Source organism: Leuresthes tenuis, unplaced genomic scaffold (assembly GCF_036924035.1).
Source record: "Leuresthes tenuis unplaced genomic scaffold, fLeuTen1.0.hap1 SCAF_21, whole genome shotgun sequence".
Taxonomy (NCBI): domain Eukaryota; kingdom Metazoa; phylum Chordata; class Actinopteri; order Atheriniformes; family Atherinopsidae; genus Leuresthes; species Leuresthes tenuis.
In genome coordinates, this window is record NW_027325375.1 from 26,947,238 (window position 1) to 26,973,563 (window position 26,326).

The window sequence follows — 26,326 nt, forward strand, 5'->3', positions numbered from 1 at the left end:
ATCCATAATTACACCACTATATGTAAGGATACCATACTTTATTGATCCCCATGGGGATTTTCTTTTCAGCTATCATAATGACTATCACAGTTAAAGGTGAGACCTTAGGATCAGCTGCAGAGATTCAGTATCTTGCTCAGGGGGCACACGGACAATACTGGGACACTGCCTTTATAGCTCAGAGGACCTTTGTTAATAACCTTTTATTTAACATATGTGCCTAATCTGAGCTTTATTTGAACATTTTTGGTGTAAGACATTGTAATGATTCAGTGTGTATACTTAAACATGAAAAATACAAACAAACTAGGGTGTATTAACAGAAGTTTAGACCCATTATATAGATGTGGTTTAACGCTGTAACGCAGTCATAAAAACACTTTCTTTTGGAAAAATGTACAACTTATCTCGATAGGATATTGCTAGCTACCTCTAAGAAAAATAAATGCGGTGATCATGGGGTTACAACAAACAATAATTGTTTTTATTCAGTTGTTAGTGTTCAATTATCATCCAATTATAAACAAGATGGAAGTTTACTGGTGCTGCACAATACCTGTTTTACACATTGCCTCACTCAGTATGGAGTTCTCAGTTGAATTAAAGTCTGATTATTTTTCAATAAACACTTTTGAGGCATAACAATGAAGATAATTTAAATATTAACGAGAAAATAAGACTTGTCCCACTTTTTATTCCCCCTCTACTTTCGAGGGGACTATATTGCTCGGCGGAAGAATAGGAATTAATTGACATTAATGGAAAATATTTCGCTGCCGCTTTTCGAAAAGCCCAGTTTCTTAACTGCATAAAACACTGTAAACATTGCTAATCAAAAACAACATTTCTCATGCTATGTGTTCACTGATTTAGAAGAGTAATAAACCACCAGCACCTCTCGTGGCTTATTGCTTAATTAAATGACAAATCGGAGGATTGGTTTGCAGATTGCCTGAATTGACGTCAATTGGATTGGTTAGGTGACAGAGCCAGGCTCCGCCCCCTGTGGGCCAAGGTAGAGCGTGCTGAGAGAGGGAGGAGGGAGCAGGGGGCTGAGCTGATCCCACGTGTGACGCTTTCATTCCCGGCTCAGTAATATTCTCATAGCGGGGCTTTGCATATCTCCTGCCCTATCTGTGTGTGTCTGTCACTGTTACTGTAGTCCCAGCCTATAGTTTGGAATAGATATGGAAGGAGACGGGAGTCAAGCCACATCCGGAAGCCTAAATGATTCACAACATGACCCGGGGTAAGAATCTTTCTAAATTTAAACCTAAAGGTAGGATTTTTTTCATGTTACAACATCTTGGAAAGGACTTCGACTGCCGTGCTGGATTCGTCCTCACAGTACGCACTTAAACCGTGCACGGGTTTGTTTCCAGATGCAGTTTTAAAGACCACAGCTTTGTAGCGAGAGTGGCCTCCCCCTTTTATGTAGATAGAGTAGAATTACTAAGCGCGAATGTGTTTTCATAGTCTTCCTTTATCCTTTAAGGTCGCTTTTAGAAGTAGTTAGTCGTCAAAATGGCCGAACTGACATCTGGACTCACTTCTGTTGTGTTTTCCCCTTACAGTAAAATGTTTATCGGTGGCCTCAGCTGGCAAACCTCACCAGGTGAGACTGTTATTCTCTTTTACACCGTGTCCAATATTTCTTGTTGTTTTGTCGCTGTGACTGAGTGCTCGTTAGCTGCTGGCGGTGTATGTGCGAATGTGCACTGTGCAGTAGTGTACTGTATGGGATATCTCAGTAGTGTGTGCGCACGATGTTATTTTTGATCTCCGTCCATCTGAAGTCCTCTATTCGACCCCTATGCTCATCGCGGGGTGTTTTTGAAATGCACTGACAACAGCATGCCCATATGTTTCTGTCAAATGACCCGACATATTTTCTCTGTTCACAGACAGCCTTAGAGACTATTTTAGTAAATTCGGAGAAATAAGAGAATGTATGGTGATGAGAGACCCCACGACAAAACGCTCAAGGTAAATACAGGGCTTTTCTACTTTTCCCTTCCAGTGCACATGACGATATCGCTTACTTTGACCGTGTTTAGTGTTAATCCAGCGTGTATGTGTGTTTGTGTGTCCGCGCGCCCATGTGTTCGCGTGTGTGCGCGCGCCTGCGTGTGGTTTCACAGCAAGCCAGATAAGCTTAAATGCTCGCTGCTGTAAAGCTGCGGCCGAATGCAATTTGACATTGACTTTGTGACTGCACCACAATGTTGGTGTAGCGTCGTGTCACACTGTAACATACCAAATAATGATCGGCACCGTCCTCTGTGTCGGCTTCAGATCTGCTACAGGACGTCCATAATCAGGATTTTAATGTATTTACAAAGGAATAATGTAGCAATAATAAGGTCATAGGCTGATGCCTGCTGTTCTCCAACATTGTTGTTGCAAGTTACTGTTTTTCTTAATCTTTGGTTGTGAGAAAGGGAAAAAAATGTGATTTTTGCTTTGCATGTATGCATTTTAACATTGTTGTTCTCATCTTTGTGTCTGTTTTGCAGAGGATTTGGGTTTGTTACGTTTACAGATGCTGCCAGTGTAGATAAAGTCTTAGCCCAACAGCACCATGAATTAGACTCAAAGACGGTGAGTTGATTTTACTCTTCTACTCTTGTAAGAGTTTATTCCATGTTCTGTCTTTACTCTATTTTGTCAGTTGTGACTTTTCACTGCCCTGGGGCTTGTGGGTAAACACCTATTAGGTCAATAGGCTGTGTCAATCAAAGTCAGGTACATGGGCTAAATGTATGATGGCTCCTCCAACACAAGCCAAGCAATAAAACACAACTCCAGGGTGAATATTATATGTGTTCACTTTTACTTCTCCGGTTGAGTGGGGCTGACACGCCCCCTTCTTTGCTGCAGCCACATGTGCAGTGCGAACATATCTCATGTGGACACAGAAGGGCGTGCTGTCTCAGGGCTGCTGCCTCGCTACCATTTGACCCAGCAGATACTGTACTGTATCACTTCTGATGTGCTGATAGCGCAAGTGTGAGAAACAGGTTTAAAAACCACGCTTCTCCTAAAAACGTTGCCATCGCCACAGACACAGAGTTCTCTATTTAACACTGAACTAAATTCAGTCTAGTTAAATGATTTTTTTTTTTTTAAACACTCAAAATGTTGTTCAAACTAACTACAGACCGTAACAAAATCCAATTACATCATATAAATAATTTAATTATCAATCGGAAAAATTCAAGAACTATCATTTGGTCTTTTTCTGTTTTCAAATTTGTCGGTGGATGAATATTTTAATACGCTCGTCCTTTCTGAGAAATGATTGCGCTGATGGATTAGATAAGGTTCAGTTGAAATTCTATTTGTCAGGTATTTCACTTTCTTGCATCCACAAACGCCAGCATAGCGTATGTAATGGCACTTTTAGGAAACTACTGTGTGTGCTGCCTTGGCCCGAAGCCTACTCTACATGAAAGGATGTATTTAGGAATTTGGAAAGATAAATAGATTATACTTTGGGAGGCGATGTATGATATGCTTTATTGAAAATGTGCAAATCTGAGTAGAATATTGTAAGGAATGTGAATTTAAGTTTTGTTTTTCCTTGAAATCTCCTTGAGCTAAATTGTGATGGACACAGAGCTGAAAAGCTCGCTGATTGTTGGACATCAGACTTTATATTGTTTGCAGTTTTTTTCCACTGCTCGGTTGGTGGTATGATGGCTCTCCTTTTTTTTCTTTATCTTTTTCCTCTCAGGAAACGATGACCTCTGTGGCCAGTTCTGTAGAATGGCTCAGTGTTTTCTTTTTTTATACTGCTTTCAGTGTTTTTGCTGGTTTGAAATGGGAGTATTTTACTGTTATTTACACCTGTACGAAAAGCAGATAATACAGACGCAGTTTCTAACTCGAAGGTGTGTTTTAGCGTTCCTGCGTAGATGAATTTTATTTGTTATGTCCTCCACCCTATCAGCTCCATTACTGTGTTATGGGAATGAGGGTGATAAGGACGCACCTTGGCTTCAATTTCTGTGGTGAATCAGTGAATATAATGTAAAGGCAAGGTGAAATGACCAATAAGTAAGAATGACAGCAGTGCAAAACTCAAAATCATCTGCAGAGGGGAGTCCATACGAGGACGTAAAAGGGGCCGCTTGAAAGGGGTAACGATTCAAACACACTTTGAATCTAGAGCAGTTTGATATCTTCAAATTTGACATTTTGAATGAACAGCTTTGTGACAGTTTGACAGCATATATACTTACAGGAAAGGTCGGGGGATGTGTGGGAGGGGGTGCGGTTGCACATAAAAATATTCTCACACCTGAGAGCTGGCCTGCACAGCTCCAGCCTTTTGCTGATGCTTGATAAATAGAGCAGTTGTTGCTTCAATGCTTTGCCCAAAGGCGCTCGGTGAACAGTGGGAGCAGGAAACAGTTAAATTCTGCATGCTGCTTTAATTAGTCCGTTAAGATATTCATTGGATTACATTGATGACCTGCTAATACCGCCGTCTCTAAGCAGTGTTGGTTTTTTATGTCATCACTTGCTGATTATAGTTCCCCCGGTGATAAAGATACTTCATCTTCATTTGATGGTATAGTTAGCAAATATATAATGGCATGACCCAAATGGTGGTGGTCTTTGTATAATATCAAGTGGTATGAAATAGTATCAATGTAAATGATCATTTATGACAGTCAAAAACCTAGTACAGTAACTCTAAAAAGAGCCAGCTTCAGTTAGTGTTTCAGCTACCGATAGAGTCTCAGTCAGTCGTATTATATCTTACTTATTGTAGGCTTGAGGACATATTTTGGCAGATTTGCTTCATACATTTCAGAATTCACCATATCCTGAGAACTGTGCAGTGACATTTTAAGATCCAACATCATCTCATCATCGCGTGTAAATGCAAAGACACCTCGAAGCTCTGCATCCTGACCTTACTGCCAGTTGCTCACTCATAAAGCTGTTTGGAAAACCTTTCTCTGCTCATTGACACTAATTCTGTCAGTGTTTTCCCACCTAAAAAGAGGCGGATTTTTACTCAGACTTGCTGGGGGTATTATTTCTTTCTGCTTTCATAGGCATCTGAGAGCTGATAAGAAATGAGTGGAGAGACCAAATCAGACTGGATCAGGCATTGCTGTGCTTACATGACCAGAGGGTTCAACTCCTATTCACCAGGGTCCAGGAATAGGTCGTATTAATGACCATTTGATAAATACCTTGGCCAAGATTTACAATGGTGAAACTCTACTTTGGTGTTTATTTACAAGTAACCCGGAGTGGTAAAGGTGTGGAGACAGGGATGTTTTTGCTTGGTGGTTCCCTTACAGAGCGCAAAACTGAATGCTCAGATTACTTGCAGACTAATTTACAAAGCTATGCTTCTCACGATTCCCCACCAGTAGCAATATTATTTACCACTGAAGGTTTTTGCTCTTAATGTGGTTGTAGTTATTGTGTGGAGGAGGTAGAGCTTTTGCCCAAACTGGAGCGTGCGAAGGCAGAGAATCGTTTATGTGAATTAATTTGGACTGAAGACGTAGTCAGAAATGGGCCATTTTGTAATCGATGAGTGTTTGATGGTGTAGTTTAACTGGATCTCGTAACTGACCAGTTCTAGTTTACTCAAACTTATGTAGAAATGAGTATTTCCTTGTTGCTAACTGACAGTTGTGCAGTCTAGATGGCATTGCATTGTTATCTATCATATCCCCCACAAAGTTGCTCTGCAGCAGTGGAAAAAATGAGTTGGGAATGCAAATATGAAACAGTTCTTGATTTGTTTGCAGATGTTGGTTTGATATCAGTCTCCAATTTTTACAGTGCTCAAATCGATCATGACTAGTTTCTTGGTCCCTGGTAACCTTGAAATGGGTGAGTGGCTGGAGGTGATGTGAGTCATGTTAGTTGTACAGTGAAAGAGTTTTTTTTTTTTTTTTAACACTGGCCCTGGAACTGCTAATGACTGCTGGTAATGTTCTGGATAAAATAAACCAACCCTTGTATCAGTTTATACACAAGGAATGAAATGAAGGCCAAAAGGAAAAGAACACTCTGCCTGGGGTAAAACATGGTGGAGGTTGGATCATGTTGTGGGGCTGCTGTGCTGCCTCTGATGCAAGAGGAAGGATGGAATCAGAATAATGCCAAGGGATTCTAGTTAGTTAGTTACTGAGACTCTGAGAACTGTCTGTGTCAAAACACGCAATTTAGCCTGTAGTTCTCTGACCAAATCTTGTAAATGGTACTAATAAGTGTGCGATTGGCACATATTCAGTTCGGATTAGCTCAATACTGAGTGAATTTCTTTTTTCTTTTGTTTGGTGACCTTGAACATTTAATTGAAGTATTCTGATAATTCAGAATTGGTTCATTTTCATTTCTATCTGAAGATATTCTGAATTACATGCTTGAAATTCAGTGGGTGTGTATTTAAAAAAAAAAAAACACTCGCTAAAAAGCCAACCTAAAAGAGAAGCGTCTTACTTTGATTACACAGATACTGCACCAATGTGGATAATCATTTGAATAATATATTTCCCTGCTGTTGAGGTTAAAAGAGCCACAAAATCAAATCATTCCAGCAAAATACCAGGATCAGCAGAGGATAAAGATGGGCACATCATCACAGTTTTCTTCTTCTTCTTCTTCTTTTTTGAATGCTATGTGCTCCGCTTTTTGTCCGGTTATGAAAACACTCAGACAAGGATGAATGTGAATGAGACATATGGGGATACACAGCCCGGAGGCTTCAGCACACACATGCTGGTAATTCAGAACATATTTACCATTTTTCATAATGTTTCGTTCGGTTTAGAAATGCACAACTCATAGCATCTGTTCCCAGAGTTGTTTCTAGGCAAGCTGGTAAGGACAGGGGAGATCATTGTACCTGATTTAGCATTTTTAAAGTAACACTTGAAAAATTGATGGCTGGTTGGTATATACTTTCTGTATTATGTTAAACAGTTTTGATGATTAAGAAATGATAGATTTTTCTAGGCTAAAGTGATGCACATGAATGCATCATTCATAAAACAGACCAGATGCCTTTCCAACCTGTAAAGCGCCGTAGCATTTCTTTTTTCTTTTTTTCATGGTCCTGGGTTATTCCAGCCTTTGCTGAATGACCCAAGGTCAACCAGTGCTGGCAGTTCAGATGCTTTAGGTGAGGCAGGAAAAAGCTCGAGAGTAAATCAGGAGAAGATGCATGGATGAGCAGCAGCTCGATAGGATTTGGACATAAAGTCAAATCGGTGAGCTAAAGTGACTTGCTTGCTTTTAAGTAAAGCAGGTGCTCTGTCTTCTGCAGTTAATTAAGGCTGAAGGCAGTATTAGTACATGCTGTATCTGTCGCTTGTCACACACGTCATCGGACGTTTGTCAAGGCACTAATGTTGTATCTTCAATATTAGGAAGTCTGGATCATATTCATTATGGTCTTTCCTGTTTTTTAAGAACAGACAAAAGGAGTCAACTTGCTTGTTAAGCATGACGTTGCTAAAATTCTCATTTGGGATTTGAGGTTCATAACAAATTGTTATTCCACAGCAAAAATCGGTAAAAGATTGACAGTGCAGATATGACACATTTATGTTATAATTTCTTGTCTATTCTGTTGCTATCACACACACACACCTGTGGACCTGCTCACACGCTTGAATAGGGAGAGGCTGCAAGCATTGATAAGGCTTTTTCCTTTTAGCTTAAACACCACATCATCACACTAGCGTAGATACGTCTTAAGAGAGGGGAAGAGATTTTACCCAGGAGCTCCATTAATATACGAAATCCTTTTGTAAGATGTGAACTTAAGATATATGTTGTTTCTCTGCCCTGATCTCCCACAGTCACATGCATAAGCAGCCCTTGGAGACCCTCCAGTAAAAGGCAATGGAAGATAAAAAAGATGGTGGGGGTGGGGGGGGGGCTTCTCATTTATTACACTGACATATCAGGTTGTATAATGTCTCGAGGAAATCCACTTTAGCTTTTTGTGAGATCACAACAAAGGTGCATCAGAGCTTAATTGGGAAAAAAAAACTGTTGTTATAGTGATGTAACTTGTATAAGTTTAGCAAATACATCAGAGGGAAGAGGCCAGTTTTGCTGTAGGCTGCAGCCACGCGAGATAGCTCGCCAAGTAGCACATCATTAGCATGTTAGTAGTCGTGCTCAAGCACAAGAACTGAACCGTGTAGACTGGTTTGATAGTTAAGATTTATCTGAGGCACTCACTCTGCAAGAGGCACACATACTGTAATTGCAGGGCTCTTTGAAAATGACATCACATTAGTGGTTGCCAGTCAATTGTACATAACAGGTTCTGCTACCATGAGATTGCTGGAGTAATTGAATCAATGGAAAAAAGGACCTCATATATTGTATAGACAGCTGTAGATAACAGCTGCTGGTAATAATAATCCCCTAATCTTTGTGGAAAATAGAATATTTTCTCACAAAAAAAGGAATGACATTTTTCATGTATGTATATTAGGTTCGGCTGTGTATCATAGAGAAAACATTATAGGTAAACACGCTGATGTTGTTTTTATTTAGTATAGCATTGTGATTGCAGTTCACATTTGAACACATCACATCTTCAGTTACAGCAATTTCTCTCAATAACAACATGATATTATGGCCATAACCTCCAGCCCATTCAGGTCAGAACAGATTGTTCATTTAGCTCCAAGTCTGACTTCTGCTGGTGATTCTTTTTTTTTTTTTCTCGTAAAGAAACCCCAGTGGAGTAGGGTTAATAAAATATTTTATCGCTCTTATATAATGACCATTGAGCTATAGCTGAAGCAGAGATACGGCTTCTAGTTATGTGTCTTCTTTAAATTATGATGTTTAATACCTTTGGAGCCTTTCGATGTGACTTGCGTTATGGGATCTTTGGCAGTGTGCAAATGTCCTGCACTGTGCACTGTTGTTGTTCAGGGTTCTCCTGATTGTGAACCTTTTCAGACCTGATGAGCATCAACACTCCTCGGTAATCTCCTAATCTCTTTTGTTTGCTCTAAGATACGCTTCCACAAACATGTTTTGAACACCAGACTTTGACAGATAAGTGCACGCTCACACTTGCTAGTCATCCTGCTCAACCCTTTTACATGCACGGTTCATTTGAGTGATGGGGGGGTGTCAATTTATTGACTGACTGCTTGAGAAAAAGTTTAAATACATACGGGTACTTGAAACTTTCTCCGTGGGAGATCGTAATAAATGTTAGGGATGCACCGATACCATGTGCGTGTGCTTGTACTCAGTATTCATTAAATACTGTGTTCTACTACAGGACCGGTACCAGTGTGACAGGAACAGCAATGTGTTTGTGAAAGTTAAAATGTTAAAACAATATATATATATATAATAATACTAAAATGCACAAAGTGCAGTTGTATTTGGGTTGAATATGCCTAAAGAAAATAAAATGTGTTTAATTGTAAGAACTGGAATTGATTAGTACTCAGTACTTACTTAGTACTCGGTATCTGCAAGTACTAAAAGGTAAGTACTTGTACTCGGTTTTATCGGTACATCCCTAATAAATGCAAATATAGCTTAAATAACTACACAGACTTGTCTTTAGGTTACTGGAATGGTGCAACAACTGTTCAAATCAGGAGCTTATTAGGGCAGAGTGACAGTGACCTTGAGTTGACCCGTAGTCTTAATGGGCTGATTTTACACATTTTAACACATTTAACTGGTTAACATTTAACAGGAAAGTATGTGAACAGCTTTATGGGAAATTTGGCTGTTTTGAGGTAATTCTTTGTGCTACTGGCTTCTTTTTCTGCGCACTGGATGGGAGCTCCTGGCTCTTTGGACAGTTTGAGTGTAGTTGAGTATACACATGTAGGAGTAATTGGACTGCTAACCACATTTATGTCTAATTTTACCCTTAAATTAGCTTAAATCCTAAAGGTTTACGTACCCTTTACACCCTCAGATGCAATATTGAAACTTTTTCAACACATGCTCCCTACAGATGACTTGTGCGTGTTTCCACAGCAGCTTTACACTGTGTTCCCAAAATAAACTTCAACAAGTCACAGGATATGCTCAAATATTTTGTGTTGGGCTTATGGAGAATAGTGAAGTCAACAGGACACGTAGGCATTTCTTTTACAACCAAAACTCACTGACTCAAAAACGTTTACGGTGGAATGTATTGACCTACTGTATAGATTTGAGTGATGTAACATTTATGAGCTTACTAAAGCATGTGTTATTGCTGAAAGAAATGCACTGCCCAGACACACTTTACTGGTCCGAATGCTGATGGCAAGCGTGCAACACAACAAAAAGGATTCAGGAAGGAAGTATCAGGTGAAACTGAGACAGCAAAATCTCAGGTTCAGTGCAGAGGTTAATGCCAATTGTTGCTCTCTGCCATTTAGTAAGGCACTTTGTTCATCAAATGTAAAGCAAATGATTTTAAACAATCCGTAGTTCAATTTTAATGTGATTCTTAGCGTGCTGTTGTTTCCTTTTGACAGTTGTGATATTTTAAACTGCTGTATTGCTGCTGTGTTTAAGTGTTCCTTTGTGTATGTTGAAGACAGAAATCTTAACACTAAATGGGAATTCTCAGCAGGGCAAAAAACTGTTTACGCAGCGTGATAAAATGAGGTTTCTTATATGAGTTTAAGAAGTAAAACAGATCACCAAGTATCGGACTTTGGTATTCAGAGCATAATGTGTTGTCTTTGCTCAAATGGGGTGCACAAAATAATTGAGTTTGAATTGGTTATGCCTGGGGCTAAGTGCTAAAACAAATCTTTAAATGAAATTCATTACAAGCAGGGTTACCGTGCCCAGGTGTTATTGAATTCATTTCTCATTTTGACCTGATTTGGAAAGATAACGGTAATAAGTGAGACTGGCAGAAAAGATGACAGGGACATTGCACATCATGGCTCCCCTTCAAACAGATTAAAATGCAGTCAGTCTCAATGGCTTAATTGATCCGTGCAGATGGTGTCTTTTCTTCTTGAGTTTTCCTTCAATTGTTTTTCCCAGCAGGATACAATATCATTTTCTTAAATAAATCCATCTGTGCTGAAGTAGTAACTTTCACAAATGCTTGAATAAAACAGCAACAGCAGCAGAAACTGTAAATATTTCAGTATTATACATAGCAAAATGTCGAAAAACAGCTTCGGTTTAGCACGTGCATTTTGGAGAGATTCATTCTCGAATTCATTGATATTCAGGCAAGGACAATTTAAGATGACACTGCTGTTTGAGGCAGCTCACTGCTCTTCTCTGTAAGTGCAAGGTTGATGAGACCCCCCAACCACATACCGTCATAGCACTAAAATTAATGAGGAAAATGAAGCTAATGAGATAACAAGCACAAGATGGAAAAACAGGCTGATCTGACGCATCCTCATGGTTATTTGGCAATATCTGGAGGCGTCACCGGCCTCAGATTCTCATTTTCTTCCTGTCATATTCAATCAGTGATTCCTGCCTAAAATAAAAGTGAGTCCGTGGCCATGAGCGTCGGTGTGGCTGGTCTCCACACAAACGTTTCTATTGTTTCATTTATTCATTTTTTGGTAACAGTTAGGCTTGTTTTTAATACGCATTTAAGGATTCCAGATCAATATTAGTCTGAAGACATAACGGGTCATTTGCAGTTCTAAACGTGTGGTCTCCCAATGGAATGAATGTTCTGCTTAAAATGTTTTATGGAGCTGATTTGTTTCTAAATAATTTGCAAAAGAAAGTAAATGAGGTCATTGATATTAGCCGTTTCTCTTCAGATGCTTTGGCCTGCCGTGTGACTATCTCAATGTGACATAAAACCAGTTACTGGGTAAATCTATGTACCTGGGTCATTTATGAGGAGCGAGCTTAGATAATAGGCCAGTGCTGAATTTGAATAATAAGCAGTTTTACTGTAGGGGATTAATGTACCATGTGATGTGGTCCTTTACCGCACAGTGCATTATATGCCAGTTTACAAATGAACTTGTGTCTTAGGATGTACGCTGTACCCTCAGGAGTTGATTTAACAGAAAAGAAAGACTACAACACTGTGGTTAATTGTTTGCTTTGGATCCAACTTACTTGTGCGGCACGTCAAACATCAAAATGAACCATAACTTTGTGACAACATTGTGAGAAAGGAGAGAAAAACACTGACTAATTTGGAAAAATAATAAATAATAGAAAATAGAAAATAATAATGTGGCCATATGTTTGCAATGCTAACGTGGAGCCCATTGTTTTTCAGGATTCTGCCAGTGGTCAGCTCATAAAGGCTTCTTCCACATTAACTTTAGCCAACGTGGAAGAAGCCTTTACAGGTTGCCTGGGTTTCTTGGCACACATGACTTGTAGTCTTGCTCCTGGAGTGATCTTTGTTGGCTTCCCTTATTTCCTTCATTTGTAAACAGTCTGTCTGAGTGCTTAAGGTCCCATTTTTAATCAATAAAGAATACTACTAACTATAGCTGACACCAGGGGACTCCAAATGTGACTTGATGCTGTCTGGGGATCTTTGTGGGAATGTTTTCACAACTTTTCTCTTTCTGTTTTCAGATTGATCCTAAGGTTGCCTTTCCCCGTCGCGCCCAGCCTAAGGTAAGAATGAATTGGTCTTTTACAGTTATTCAAGAAAGTGATTGATTATGATTATGTCTGATGTCACTAACTTGCCTGATTGCATAGCCTCACACAGCAGATCCAGATAGTCTGGATCCATCGTTTTTTATGCTGTTTCACCAAAGCATTTACAGTTTGAGGACCTGTTTAGCATTATTTGTTATTTTTCTATGCTTTTTATATTTTTTAACCATGTTAGGCTTTTTTAATCTCTCTGTTTAGAGTGTTTGACATTAGCCATTTGCAACTGTATGTTGTTACAGTCTTGTGGCACAATCTGCCAGTTTTAGTCAGCAGTTGAATTAAATCAGACTGTTTAATGCAACAGAAGAGAAGTGGTGAAACGGTCCTTGCTAATTCATCTGTTGACTCGGTGTGGCTTTGACTGACAGCTTTAAATGAATGCATCTGCAGAGAGGGTTTGCTGTTGGTTGGAAGTTTTATTCTGTGGAAAGAAAGAATCAATACCCTCCTGCCTTACATTAGCCGTTACAACGTTTCTGATGCTACGTGAAAATGTTAAATGGCAAGTTTTATTTTCAAGTGAAAAGGCTGATATTTCCCTGACTGAATTTGCAAGAAATGAATGGTGACTTCTCACTGACAGTGATGAATTACATTTGCTGGCTGCATCATAAGTCGGAGTTGTTCTGTAGCATTTGGAGCTGAATGAGACTGAATGACATGAGTGATTTAGAAATATCTTTATTGTGTTGCGTGCGTGTAGAAATTGTCATAATTAGTACTGAAACAATGGGTGATTTAAGGAATAAGCCAAACTCCAATCACACAGGAACTGTCACACAAGCTCTTCATGATGCGTAATATCTTTTCTTTTCTTGATTACTGGTCTTGAGCGGTTCTATTGACAATTAAATATTCAGCATGTGCAGATGGTGCTGTGGCATAGTCAAGGGCTTTGTTGACATGCCCCCTCACACCATCCCCCAGCTATTACCGTGCAGTCTATAGCGCAGTGCACTGTTGTGCAAGTCAGCGTCGCTATCAGGGTCTCTTCCACCTAAACCAGGTGGAAATCGATAATAGATTTTCTCCTTTCCCCCGGATCACAGAGAGGGGCATTGTTAAAGGGTTTTTCAGGTTTCAGATGAGGAATTGGCAGCGCAGGCTTTCAAAGCCAGACCACATGGTGACTTAAGGATATCGGCATATGGCTGAGAAACTACTGGTGTTTTTCCACATTTTATTTTCACTTGGCAAGTGTATCACGCTAGCTTCCTCTGTTCTGAGGTCTGCTCATAAAAGTTGACGGTGCAATAGAAAAGCTCGTATGGCTGATGATGTTTCCACATTTAAGCTGAACAAGTGACCCCACTTGCTGTTGTGGTTATTGTTGATCTTTTTTTCAGAGATGTGTTAAACTTGCCGTTTGGCGATGTCTTGGAGGAAACACATTACTTGAGGTGTTCTGCTGGTCGGTCTCGGCCATATTTCCTACAACTCAGTGAAAAGAAATTGCACCAAAAGAAATCACTGGCACCAATGATTTGTAAAATGGCTATAGGGCAAGCTTGTTAGAGAAGAAAAATGGCTGTATTGAATGTGGATTATACAGCAATGGGATTAAGCCAGATAGATTAACATTTCAGGGGTTTGTACTTTATGTTCAATTGATTTAAGACTTCTAAAAGAAGTTCCATTCTAAGGTTTCCATTCAGAGAGTCCTCTCTGTTTTGCATGTGCTTTCTTTTGTCCCTCTTTCCCCTCCACTGTCTGCCTCCCTGGCTGCGTATGCAGCTGTTGAATAAGTTTCCTTTTTGTTTAAAGAAGCCCAGCTTGGCAGGTGCCTCGTGGCACGGGCTTAAGGGAGCCAATCGTGACGAGACCAATCAGCGTTAATTTTCTCACGAGAAACAAGACTTAGCTCGCAACCCCTTCCAATGACCTCTCCCTGTTCAGTGCTGCAATATGGTAAAACTATACAGTATGTACATCACGTAGCGTAACGCTCAAAACAGGCAGGAGGTGAAGGTGAACACGGAGGACGTTTCACTGTAAACAACGGTGGGTGTTTGCACCGGGATGACAGGATCACAGGAAAAACAACTGGTATCAGCGGGCGTACCTGACACTGGCCCAAAACATGGACACTTCCACTGTAGAGCGGCACAAACAGACACAACAGTCATCTGCTTTTATTGAGATGCACACAGTTCGAAAGAGAATTTACACCTGATATAATGATAGAATCAAATTGTGGAGAAAACGCCGCTCTTGTGTTCTTCAGGGAAATGCTGCCTGACTTAAAGCTTTTTACCGTAGTGATAAACCAACAGCAGATTTATTTCTATATGGATCAGCTTTTGTAAATGTGAACAAATAAGTCATAGTCATATTTCACCCTGTGTCTGGGCGTCATGTATATGCATGATTTGAGTAATCTTATGTTTTTTGTGACCATCTGCCCCATAATATTGGTAAAGGGCACATACGCGAGATAACCGCAGGCCCCGTCAATCAAAGAAAACAAGTTAAAGAAATGCAGACTGTCACACACATTACAAATAAATATCCCCCAACTAAAGCTTATCTTTGGACTTAGAAAGAACATTTTGTGTTATAAATAGAGGCTGTGCTTACAAGTCATGTCAAAGGTATCAATATAGACTGGGTCCACAAATATTCAGGGATTAGGTTGCATCCAAGGATGATTGACAGATGAGAATGAAAGGATTAAACAGTCATGATGTGATGCAAAGTGCTTTATGCGCATTCATTTATGCCTCGTCTCTTCCTAGTCTGTCTGGGTATAGCCACGGCTTTGTTAGATAGTCAGCTGGAAGTAGCTTCAGAATGCCAGAGATTTCTCTGTAAAGGTGTCAGCATCGCAGCATTTGGTTTCGCACCAAGCAGTTCTCTTATTGACGAAAATGATTCTTTTTTTATGTCAGCGTTGCCTGCATTGTTATGATTTATCTGGGCAAAATTTTTCCAGCAAAAATACAGACCCTGAAAAGATCAGCACATCATCTCTGTATTCCATTGCGAGCCCTGTTTAAAGGTATATGCAGGGCTCACACCTGGAGATTGGTTTGCAGATGTGATAAGTGCTTGGTGTGTTAAAATGAGAGGGTCATCTCTTTTTTTTTATTCTTTTTGTTCCACAGAGCTCGCAACCTGCTGCTCAGATTAATAAGTGTGAAGTAAATGTAAGGTGTGATTGATCAGTCACCTTTTAGGCTGAATCAGACAGATCCTGATGTGTATTATCCAATTATTCATGTCGATGCTCTACGCTGTGATAAACAAAAGCTGCTATCATTAGAGATGTGCGATTTGCTGTGTGATGAAGCACTAATGCTGTTTTAAGTATAAAAAGTTTCATATTTCACTTGATTTAAAGAACATATAAAAACTGTGTTAATCAGCAGAATCTTCTGTAGAATCTGACCAGGTGTTTGTACACAGTGCTTAAGGAAAACACCCACCTTTTTTCAGTGTTGTGAACGTGTGGTAAAGGAGACAGAGAGACATGACGCTGTGTGTTGTTGTCTCCCTGTTTGATATTTTCCAGTAAGGCTCAAACCGAAACATGCGAACGGGGCCTGCTCTCAGTTTCTTGAGAAATCAAAGACACGGTTTCTGCCGACATTGCTCGAGATTTACCACTCAACTGTTGGCGTCATTACCGCTGCTGCCGCTGCTTTTGTTTCTCACAGTGGAGTCACACACAGCCATGGCATGTCCCAGCATGATTTTAATTGCCAGTGGGACTGTGGCCACTTCAGTGGGAGATGAGTTCTGATGGCTTGTTATGGAAATGAAAGCAGGGAGCAGCTTCGATTTACAGTGCAATGGGCGTAACACTTTCCTTACACCTTGCACAGAGATTTGCCTCGTAAGCCATCCAGACCGGGTCTTAACTGTGCCCGAGTGTGCAAACTCTGTGGTACAGAAAGGAGGTTGTTGGTTCACAAATGAGTATGTTCTGCATAGAAGCAGCTGTGACAACACTTCCAGGGTTTTGTTTATTTTGTTTGCAGCAACCCTTCTTTCCTGAAATGTCTCATATTCAGCTGAAGGAAAGATAAGTGTGTTAGCACATTGGTTAAGGTAATTTTGGGCAGTCCGTCTGAAATACCATTGAATTTCTGTGACGCTGGCTTCCCACTTCATGGCCAAATGTTAGTGCTGTGCTGTCTCTTGCAGCTGGAGCTCCCTCTTTCTCCTTGCCGCTCTCTTTGTCTTACCCCCATCCTCGCATGTCACACTCTCTTTTTCGCTTAGCCTCTTTCTCCTTCTCTGTCTCTCTTTCTGTGAATGACAAATTGACCAGGACCCACCTCCTCCACTTGTCGGCATACCACACTTTTCTCTCGGGGACTGTGTGGGCTTTATGCACTTGCCTGTTGTTAGAAGAAAAAAAAAAGGAACTCCCAGGTTGAGGTTTTAAGAGATTTTAAGTGTTAGGCTTTAATGAAGTCTAGTGACAAAAGTTGCATACCCTTTTTCGTCAGCCTGAACTCATGTAACAGAGAGTTTTCTACACAGATTCTGTTTACTCTGTCTCTCAGTCACTCATTGTCCTTTACTGTCTCTCATCTTTCCCTCTCTCTGCACTTTTCTGCGCTTTTATTCTTAGTCTTTAAGCATTACAAGGCCTTGTAAATCCACTCTTACACCTTGCTCAGTTATTTGATCTAGATTTAGCATTATGATATTCCCCCTCTCAAAATGATCCTTATTTTAAATGACACAGCTCACTGCTGGGAAAATGAAACCTCCGTAGCTGCCAGCCCCTTTGAATGTCCCTGTGAGTTTATTAAAAGCACCAGCTTCCCTGTTCCAGCTCAGATCTGCACAGCTGCATGAGCCTGAAAGAATATTCAAGGACAAAAGTCTATAATATAATGCAACAGAATATTGTATCATTATCTTTGACGAGCATCTCAGTTTATGACAAGGAGCCCTCCCTAATATTTCTAATATGATAGAAGATTCTTTCTTTATTACACACTCCATTTTTCAAAGCATTTCTGGTGTGCAGATAGCGCACAGAGAAGAGGAAAGAGAAGGAATGTTATGTTGTGCAGGCTATTATCCAGACCTGACATCGCATTTTGAGCTATGTGGCACAGGTCTGTCCCTGATGAGTGACCAACGTGTCCAACTGAAGACACATTTTCTGTGTATCTCTATAAATGCACTTTTAAAATTGGGTTTTACAGTTGACACTAAATGCACAGAGGTTTTGCTGAGACAGTGCAAGAGACCAAGAGAGAGCCAGCCTGCGAACAAAGCAAAGTTTGACCAAGATGTCAGAAAAGTGACAAGTAAGTTGATGGGAATTCTTCACTGTCACTCTCCCCTCACCCCTGGAAAAAAAAAAAAACAGATGTGCAGCCAACATAAATAAACCTTCCCTTAGATGGAGGATGACACAAGGAGTTTTTTCTCCCTCTGTGGTAATGGCTGCAGTGTTGAGGCTGGAGATGGGTTTAAATCCCTGACCCGTCAGCTTCTTTGCTTTCAGTGGCCTCAGTGGAACTGCTCCAGATGAAAATGGGGCCAGAGCAGAGACATATGAATGACTGTTTGTTTGGTGGTCAGACACAATCACCAACTGAGTGACCCAGTTAACGGGTCGTCAAAGCCATGCTCAGTTTGATCCATGCATGGTTTTTTTCTTCCGTTTAACACTTTTTAAATGTATCTTGTGTTAGTTTTTTCCTTGCTCTCTGCCAATATTTATGCTTCAATGAAAAGATAAATGATTTGTAAATGTGAATGCTAGTGTAATTATTTTTTTAGCCGCAGATATAATGTGAACACACATTTCTATTGTTTGAATAATTGCGCTTATAAATGGAGGGTGTGTGTGTGTGATTCTTCTATCCACTGCTTCTCTCTTTTCTGCTCTGGTCTCCTTGGATGCGGGTGGAGAGTAATTAGGTTTTCTAGGGGATTGAGGGGCTCTTACAATGCTTACCAATGGCAGCAGTCAGGCAGGCTAGTGCTGGCGGGGCAGAAAGGACAGAGGGCTGTGCAGGAGCCTGGCACTGCTAAACCTGATGCTGACTGACAGTAATGAGGACAGCCTGCTATCCAGGATAGAGAGGAGAGGAGAGCAGAAGAGAGGAGGGCTTGGTCCTTCACCATACCTCTCAACACTACTTATCAAAGGCTCTGTATGTGCACACACATAACATAAAACAAACAACACAGACATGCTCAAGTTTAGCGTGTGCTTTAATGTCGGGTAGAGCATAGGTATCACAAGGCTGTTAGCACTCTTACCGGGCTGTACTTATCAACCCAAGAAAAGGTACAAAATAAGATCCATTGTGAATTAGCACTAAAGATAATGGCTACTTAAAAGGATACTTGGTCAGAAAATATAATGGAACCAGATGTGATACGAACCTCTGTCTCCATGGTGAAAGTCCTCTGACTTCAGTCACCAACCCTCCAGCATCAGACTTTGCATCAGACTTCAAAAACAAAGGAACATAACAATCACTTTGTCAACACACAACACACAAACAGTGGGGTAAAAAGTATGTCAAGAATTTGACTAAAGTGCACAGAAATACGGTATAACAGCTCCCTTCTCTACCCTGTCTTTACACTTTAGTGCATAGCAGCCGGTTGGAATGAGCGACTCGACTCAGTTCTAACCCTCCTGCGGAGGGTGCCTCTTCTTCGGTAGTTTGCGCTCCCATGCAAATGGAAATTCTTACACAAATTATGCTCAGAAACCACTGAAGCATGTTGCACTGTGTAGGAGAGAATGCAGTTCCTAGCCCGAGAGCTCACACTATCACACATTAAACTGCAAAATACTTGACTTGCAGTTTTATTCGCAAACGATTTCCCTCATCTGCAGTTTGACCACAGAAGGTTTGTACTGATCAGTCTCTGAGGGACAATCTTATTGTGAGTTATGCATTGAACTGGCCCACAGTGTTTAATCACCCCTCTGCCACAACTTACCCAGAAGTAATGTAATGACCACCTGATGGGTATTAGATCAGTCAAAAATACCTCTGTCACATACAGGCTTCATTGTCGATTCATTCCTCCAGTTTTAATTTAGGTTTTTAGAGACCAGTGTTAACATCTGTTGCTTATATGGGCAACAATTCCCCATGTTTACTGTGTTTTTTTATTTCAAATGGAGGGTTTCACTATTGCACTATTGATGAGACATTTGATAATAAATGGGAACTTGAAATTTCCATTTTCTATTAAGAACAATCAAAGAAGAAGTCAGATCTCCTAGTTTGTATATAAGATATTAAATAAAGTCGTTGCAGAACGTTGTTAACCTATTTGTTGAATGTATAACTGCTGATGAGAATTGGCTGTTGATAGCAAAGTTGAAAGCAAGAGCAAAAGAGCTTTGACTTCCCACTTGTGAGGCGCAGCGAACATGGCATGATTGGAGGTTGTGGGTGGAGATACAGATGGTGGGACTGGAGAATTCTCCTTTGAGCTGGGTGTCTGACATAACCGTACCCAGCAAATCTAAACAGCTTATTAATAAGATCTGTTCAAACACAGGAAGCCCAAACAGGTTATATCAGATTTTTTTAGTGTTGGTTTTCACATCAGACACACAAACATCTATCAGGGAAGATGCAGACTGAAACCAGCTGCATGTTTCCTGCTTCATCCTTCCTCGCCAACCGTGTAGGAAAAATTAAACCACAAGTACAAGAAATCTCAAAGGCCCTTTGTGGAGCTGCTGCGAGGTAAAAACATGGTGGTTTCTCCTGGCAAACTCCATAGAAAAAGACCTGTAGATTTCATTGGCACACTATGAGGAATGGTCGTTTTCAAGCACATTAATGAAAGCAGCCCGTTGCATGTCAGTAGATCACCCTAAATCCTCTTCACAGAGATGCAATTTGTATGGTTGTGCTGTTATAAAAAGACGGACTGCAGTTTGTTTTTAGTATTTGCTTCTGTAGTGGGGTCTCATCACAACAATGTCACAAACTAAGTGGCGATGGTCATCACAAACTAGCAGTGACACTGACCTTGGGCCCTCTTCAGCTGTAGCACTCTTCTTCATTAGCCGCTGCAATAAAGTGATAGGTTGATTTGGTGGTCTTGGTAATTTTTCCTTCCATGATAACAACATCTTTTTTTCAGTATCTCAAGTCTCCTGCAACCCAATGTGAGAAACAAAGATTGTCAGCGAAGCGGAGAAGCACTTAACTTTGAAAGTCATCACTTCAGGGATATGCTGTGGCAGTTGGAGAGGCCGAGGAGGAGTGCATCTCTAATTTTTTTAACGGTGACCTTTTTGAGATTGTATTTGAATGGAATACAAGAAATAATTAAAAAGGGATGTCTTGTTTAATCAGGATGATGAGTTCCATGGTCAGGGACAGCCCCTTGCTGTCCAGTTTTAACTTCTCAGGGCTTCTCAGACCCTTCTTATCTGTTCTTCTGCTTTCAAACATGCTGTCTAGAGTAGACCAAATGTAGACATTTATCAGTATTTATCAGTAACAGCAAGACTGGGTGAGGATGTGTCCACCCAGATGTGAGAAATCATACAGTACCAACATCCCTTCATCTTTACAGTATCAGTGAAATATTGCATGAAACTCACCATAAATATGCATAATAAGACACACAGAAAAGGTTGAATATTTTGTATTTCGGCCTGTTTTTATTAGGTCGTTTTAACTCGCACAAGAGCTTTTAAACATTCAGTCAATGCAGCACCTCTCCAGTTTATTTGGAGCTGTAAAAGCAGAGCCTAAGTGTAATCATTATTTTGTTGGATGTGTCTGTCTGATTGGAAGATTGCCTGACCAACTCTCTAAAGTGTTTTGCAGTGATTGGATCCAGTTGTCATTGCAGAGTAAGATATTGGAATCCCGCCTGCCAGATTGCTCTTTCTCACTTTGACATTGTGTGACAGTTCATATGTGTGGTTTTTTGTGTGCTGTCCTGATTCCTTTCTGTTTTTTTCTGGGGCACCAGCTCCTCCGATTAAGAATGATATTCTTTCAGCCAGACAGGCCTGTCAAGTTGTTCGTTGTTCCATTGTTGGCAGTGTGATTAAAAGTGATGGTCAAAAGCTTTTTGTTGTCCCTCTCCTGTTGAACATCTTGTTTGGACCATGTTACCAAATCCATGCTCCAGCCTTTAAGGAAGTAGCATTGTACCTTTTATGATGATTGGATGAAACGTATCCCGGCGCTCGGATCATAAGACTGCATCGTTGCACCCTCCTTCAAGCCTAGAATGATGATTTGTCTTAGACAGACAGTTGGAATTATAATGACAGCCAAATGATGATGATTGACAAAAAGGAACAAGCAACAAACATGGATATGTTTGATACCGTAATCATACATTTGAGAACCAGAACCTGCACCGTTATTTCACTTGTTACACACATTACCTTTCTTTGCCTTACATCCCAGAATGTCTTTACCAGAAGGTGTCTGTCTCGCATCTGTTTGCACTCTGATGTTTGAATATTTAAGACCGACAGATGTAGATCTGAACATTTGATCTTCATCGTTAGATTAAAATATGCCAAAATGACATTATTTTTTTAAATGAACTAGATGATTTGTTGTGTCACTTCAACAGATAAGTCTTGAAAAAAGGTGCAAAGGTGTAATATGTAGGAGGCCAAATTAACTATGATAAGAATCACATGATGCTCAACCAATTCTTATCCATGTGCTGTATTTTTCTGATATCAACCTGATGTGGGAGCCTCTGAAAGGCCACTGTTATGCTTGTACTTTGCCAAGGCACTGCTTAATAGCTCCCAAATGGCCCCAGTGGCAGAAAATCTGCATGGTATTGTTAGTCGGTAGAAGAACTAGATGGATTCTGAGGATTGATTTATAACAAAGCGAAGCAGGAAGGATATGCGGCAGCAGACGCTGTCAAGCATGCAGCTGCACTTTTATGGTGAAGACCCTCACCTGCTTTTTCTTTACAATCACATGCAATGGAGTCTGTCATTCACTTCTGTAATGATGTACCATTTTTCCAATATAAAAAGAGACATTCTGTGACTTTTTATTATGCGTACAGAGCCGAAGTCGTATCTTTATTTTCACACAGTGACATGACATCTGTTGCAAAGTGTCACATTGTGCTACTAAAAAATATATGGTATGCATGTGTTAGACACCAAGTCTGCAATTCTGAATTACTGCAACCAAGTCAGGGTGCTAAAGAGCTTAGCTGCTCTCTACATAATGCCTCAGTCCTCAGCTGTGACCTTTCTCTTCTGCACATCATTCACGATTATACCGCTGACATGTTGGCTCATGCCAATAATTTTTCATTGGAGGCACTGTCAGCCACATCATATTTTATCATCTAGATAAATTTGTGTTGTGTTTTCATGAGGGCTTTCCATAATTTGCATGTGTTTGTTTATGTGCCTTTCCTAGAGATTAGATTTTGCATTTAACTCAGAAAAGAATTCAGATGCAAACACAATCTGGCATCAGCAGATCCAAAATACTGGGATGAAGTTGTGGCAAAAAAGCAATATGGAATGTGAATAGAAAAAATACATCAAAAGAGACAACTGTGAGTATACAATATGTGTATGTGAGTGTGTAAAACTAGTTGTTAAAGAGTGAACCTGAACAAAAGGGAGGCATCCATTGTGCACCATGGCTGCACCGACTCCGAGCACATTGATCACGCATCTTTTAGGGTAATGTTATAGACGAATATCCAGACTATTTTATTGTTGTTATTTTAATATGGATGAGCATCATTTGAATGCTGACTTTAACAGCCTTAGACATGAGTCAGAATTGATGCCTTTGTGCTTAATGCAACAGCCTCCAGAGCGATGTTGTTTCTGAGTGCACCTTAACCTTCGCTGTGGCTCCCAGCTTAAAAGTCACAAAAATGACCGTGTTTGAGTGCTTTGGCTGCAGATAACAAAATGGACCTTGTAACAAAATCTACCATTTAAGTGACTGCTTTTTCATCTGAAGAATTAAACAGCATGGAGCTGCTTTGTACTGCAGCGCACAACAGGCATGCAACCGATGCAGGATTTATGTAATGTAATAACAGTAGTTAGCATCGTCAGACAACAGGTGTTTGCAAATATTCAGCAACAATAGAAGCACATCTTTAGCTGGATGTTTGCACTACACGTGTAACACTGCTAATTATCTCCACAGAACACCAAACAAAAACATAATAATCCTTCACCTCTGCTCGTGAATCACTCATTGAAATAGTTCTTTTGAGTGACTGACCTTGTTATACAACCCTTTTGGTGTTTCTTTTGGAGTGACAGCGCCACCCACTCGACTTATCTCAAAGCCTAGCCCCTACTTTTTAATTAAAGGAAATGGTAGCTATTGTTTTAGATAGGACTTGAATGCTCTTTATTTAATGAAGCCCATTGCATAACTGAGGTTAGTGCTTCACATTATGCATCCTCAGAAAATATTACCAGGGAACCGACTTGGTTTAATGTGGTATTTCTATTAAAATTCATTTAACATTAATATGGACATCATCTGTATTGTTGGGACTTTTCCCAATTTATTTTATTTCTCATATTACAACACTGGTTCTCCTCATTTGCTGTTTCCACCCTTCAGGAGGTTTCGTAAAGCAGCCAGTTTGGATTTCCATTAATACTGAAACTGCCGTTGCCTCATGGTGGGGAGCTTGTTGCTTTTAAATGGAATAAGAAGACCTAATTTGATTGACTGTGATTGACACTGGCTCCTTCCACATCAACTGGCAATTTATTCGCTCTGACCCAGCCTCCTTTGCGACTCCACTGTGCCACTGCTGCACTGGTTGCAAAATAACCAAAAAAAGGTGTTTCTGGCACCTACGCCTGCTACATGTGGCACAGCAGCGTCGTCAATTTGGACCGCTGCCTATGCTTTCACCTTGACTCATTAAAAGAAGAGGTCCCTGGTGACACATTGCTGGAAAATGCAAAAGAAGCATCCTGTTTCTACTGCCGCGAGCTGAAACTGTGAAATAATCTAAGGTAATGCAACACACAGGTCAAATCTGGCTTGTGACGGTCGTATTGTGACTTAATTTTCTCCCGTGTTATCACACAACAATAAAAAGTGTTGACAGATTAATTTCCTTGCAGCAACTGCCCGAGATCATTTTGCGATCTCTAATTGATAGCTACATGCAGCAATTTTATAGCACTAACTGCTTTTATAGCACTTTTAATTAGGCTAACTTTGACCTTCCGTCCTCTTTGCATTTATATTGCTCCAAATTATTTTCACCTTCTTTCCTCATTAACTTTTGTCAAATGAACACCACCATTTACAACATATTAATCCATACGTGCACTGTAGGAAATAAGGTGACACTCAAATAAATTGAGAATAGTTTGTAGCGTTAATCGTGTGATTACACATAATTGAATAATATTTTGAATTGATACTCTTGTAGAAATAACTTGCAAAACTAGAAAAATAGAAAATAAGTCAATGAAAATAGCTGAGTGGACCCAGCCTGTAACAACCACTTAGGTGACTAATTGACTAAGAGAGGAAGTCCTTACATACGTCATTAGGGAATGCAGGTCTGCAACGACTCTCCACTCGGATAAATCTTTCACAGAGAACTAGTTAATCTTCCATGTAATACTGAGCAGATGTGTAGAACGTGAACGACTAAACACAGATGAATCTCTGACGAGGTGTTCATTCACCAGATGAATATCGAATTCATTTGACACAGGTTGTCGTTGCTAGCCAAAGAATTCTTCAACCTTTGAAACATTAAATTGCAGCTATGAATTCAATATTTTGTGATTTAGGCTGAAGCAAGGTGTCAGCGCTCCGACTGCAACAGAGACGTTGTCAGAGCTGGCAGTCAGGTATTTACAATGCTGCCGTGGGGCGCTTGGCACTTTAAAGAGTTTGCATCTGATAAAGAAATCTTTCATCTTAACAAGGACTTTTTCAGTAGGATCATTTTAGGAAAGGAGAGTAGAAGAGCTTACTGCATTCCTGCTATTACAGAGTGGTGAATGACAAGATTTCATACAATGCAAATTGAAGACTGCAGTGAAGATCAGACAAAGGAGACTAACGAGTGGAGCTAAACACTTTGTATTAGATTAAATTCTCCCCAACGAAAAGTTGATGTGTAGTTTGCATGTGAATGTTAGCTCATAGTCAGGAAACTGAACTACTCGTGCCTTCCGGTTTTTTAAATAAGTAACATATGTCTTTGTCCAGCAACGTTCTCTCTTTTTGACCTTAGCCTTCAGCTGAAAAACAGCGTGCACCTAAGAATAATTTAACCAAGAAACGAGTTATACCGTGGCTGTTCTATGAATATTTTCAAAACTGAGACAGCTAGTTTTAATGTTTGTTCGTTTCATAGGAATGCACATATTTACAATGTGAGCTAAGCAGCACAGTCAGTCATTTGCATAAAGTTGGCAGGACCTTCACTGGTGTTAGAAAAAAACAAAACATATCTGGATGCAAAAGTTATTAACTTTACTTCTAAAACAATAATATGTGGTGACACTTAATGAGGCCCCAATTTTCTCCACAAAGTGGACAGGAAGTGGATATTCATTAAATTCATTAAAAGCCTCCTTTGACCTTTCTGTTGGGGAAGAATGTTTGTATTTGTCTGCATGTTTGTGTATGTATGAAGAACTTTGTCTCATATATGCACCCTTTTTGCAGGACTAGTCTTTATCTGCTTGGTGGGCTTTATAACTGTAACG

The 26,326-nt window shown here is 40.1% G+C and overlaps 1 protein-coding gene across 10 annotated transcripts in view; it reads left to right on the forward strand.

Moving 5' to 3' along the window:
* The first annotated feature begins 1,027 nt into the window (after positions 1-1,027).
* The window catches only part of LOC140280413 (RNA-binding protein Musashi homolog 2), a 226,969-nt gene continuing 201,670 nt past the window's right edge, over positions 1,028-26,326 (forward strand). For 5 of the 10 annotated variants that reach the window (XM_072375744.1, XM_072375743.1, XM_072375745.1 and 2 more), the window contains exons 1-5: positions 1,029-1,249; positions 1,575-1,615; positions 1,905-1,986; positions 2,517-2,601; positions 12,556-12,597. In XM_072375744.1, the coding sequence (XP_072231845.1) occupies positions 1,188-1,249; positions 1,575-1,615; positions 1,905-1,986; positions 2,517-2,601; positions 12,556-12,597 (312 nt within the window). In that variant the 5' untranslated portion in view covers positions 1,029-1,187. Of the gene's footprint in view, positions 1,250-1,574; positions 1,616-1,904; positions 1,987-2,516; positions 2,602-12,555; positions 12,598-26,326 lie in introns of all 10 variants that reach the window. The other 5 variants (XM_072375750.1, XM_072375751.1, XM_072375752.1 and 2 more) reach the window with 3 other exon arrangements.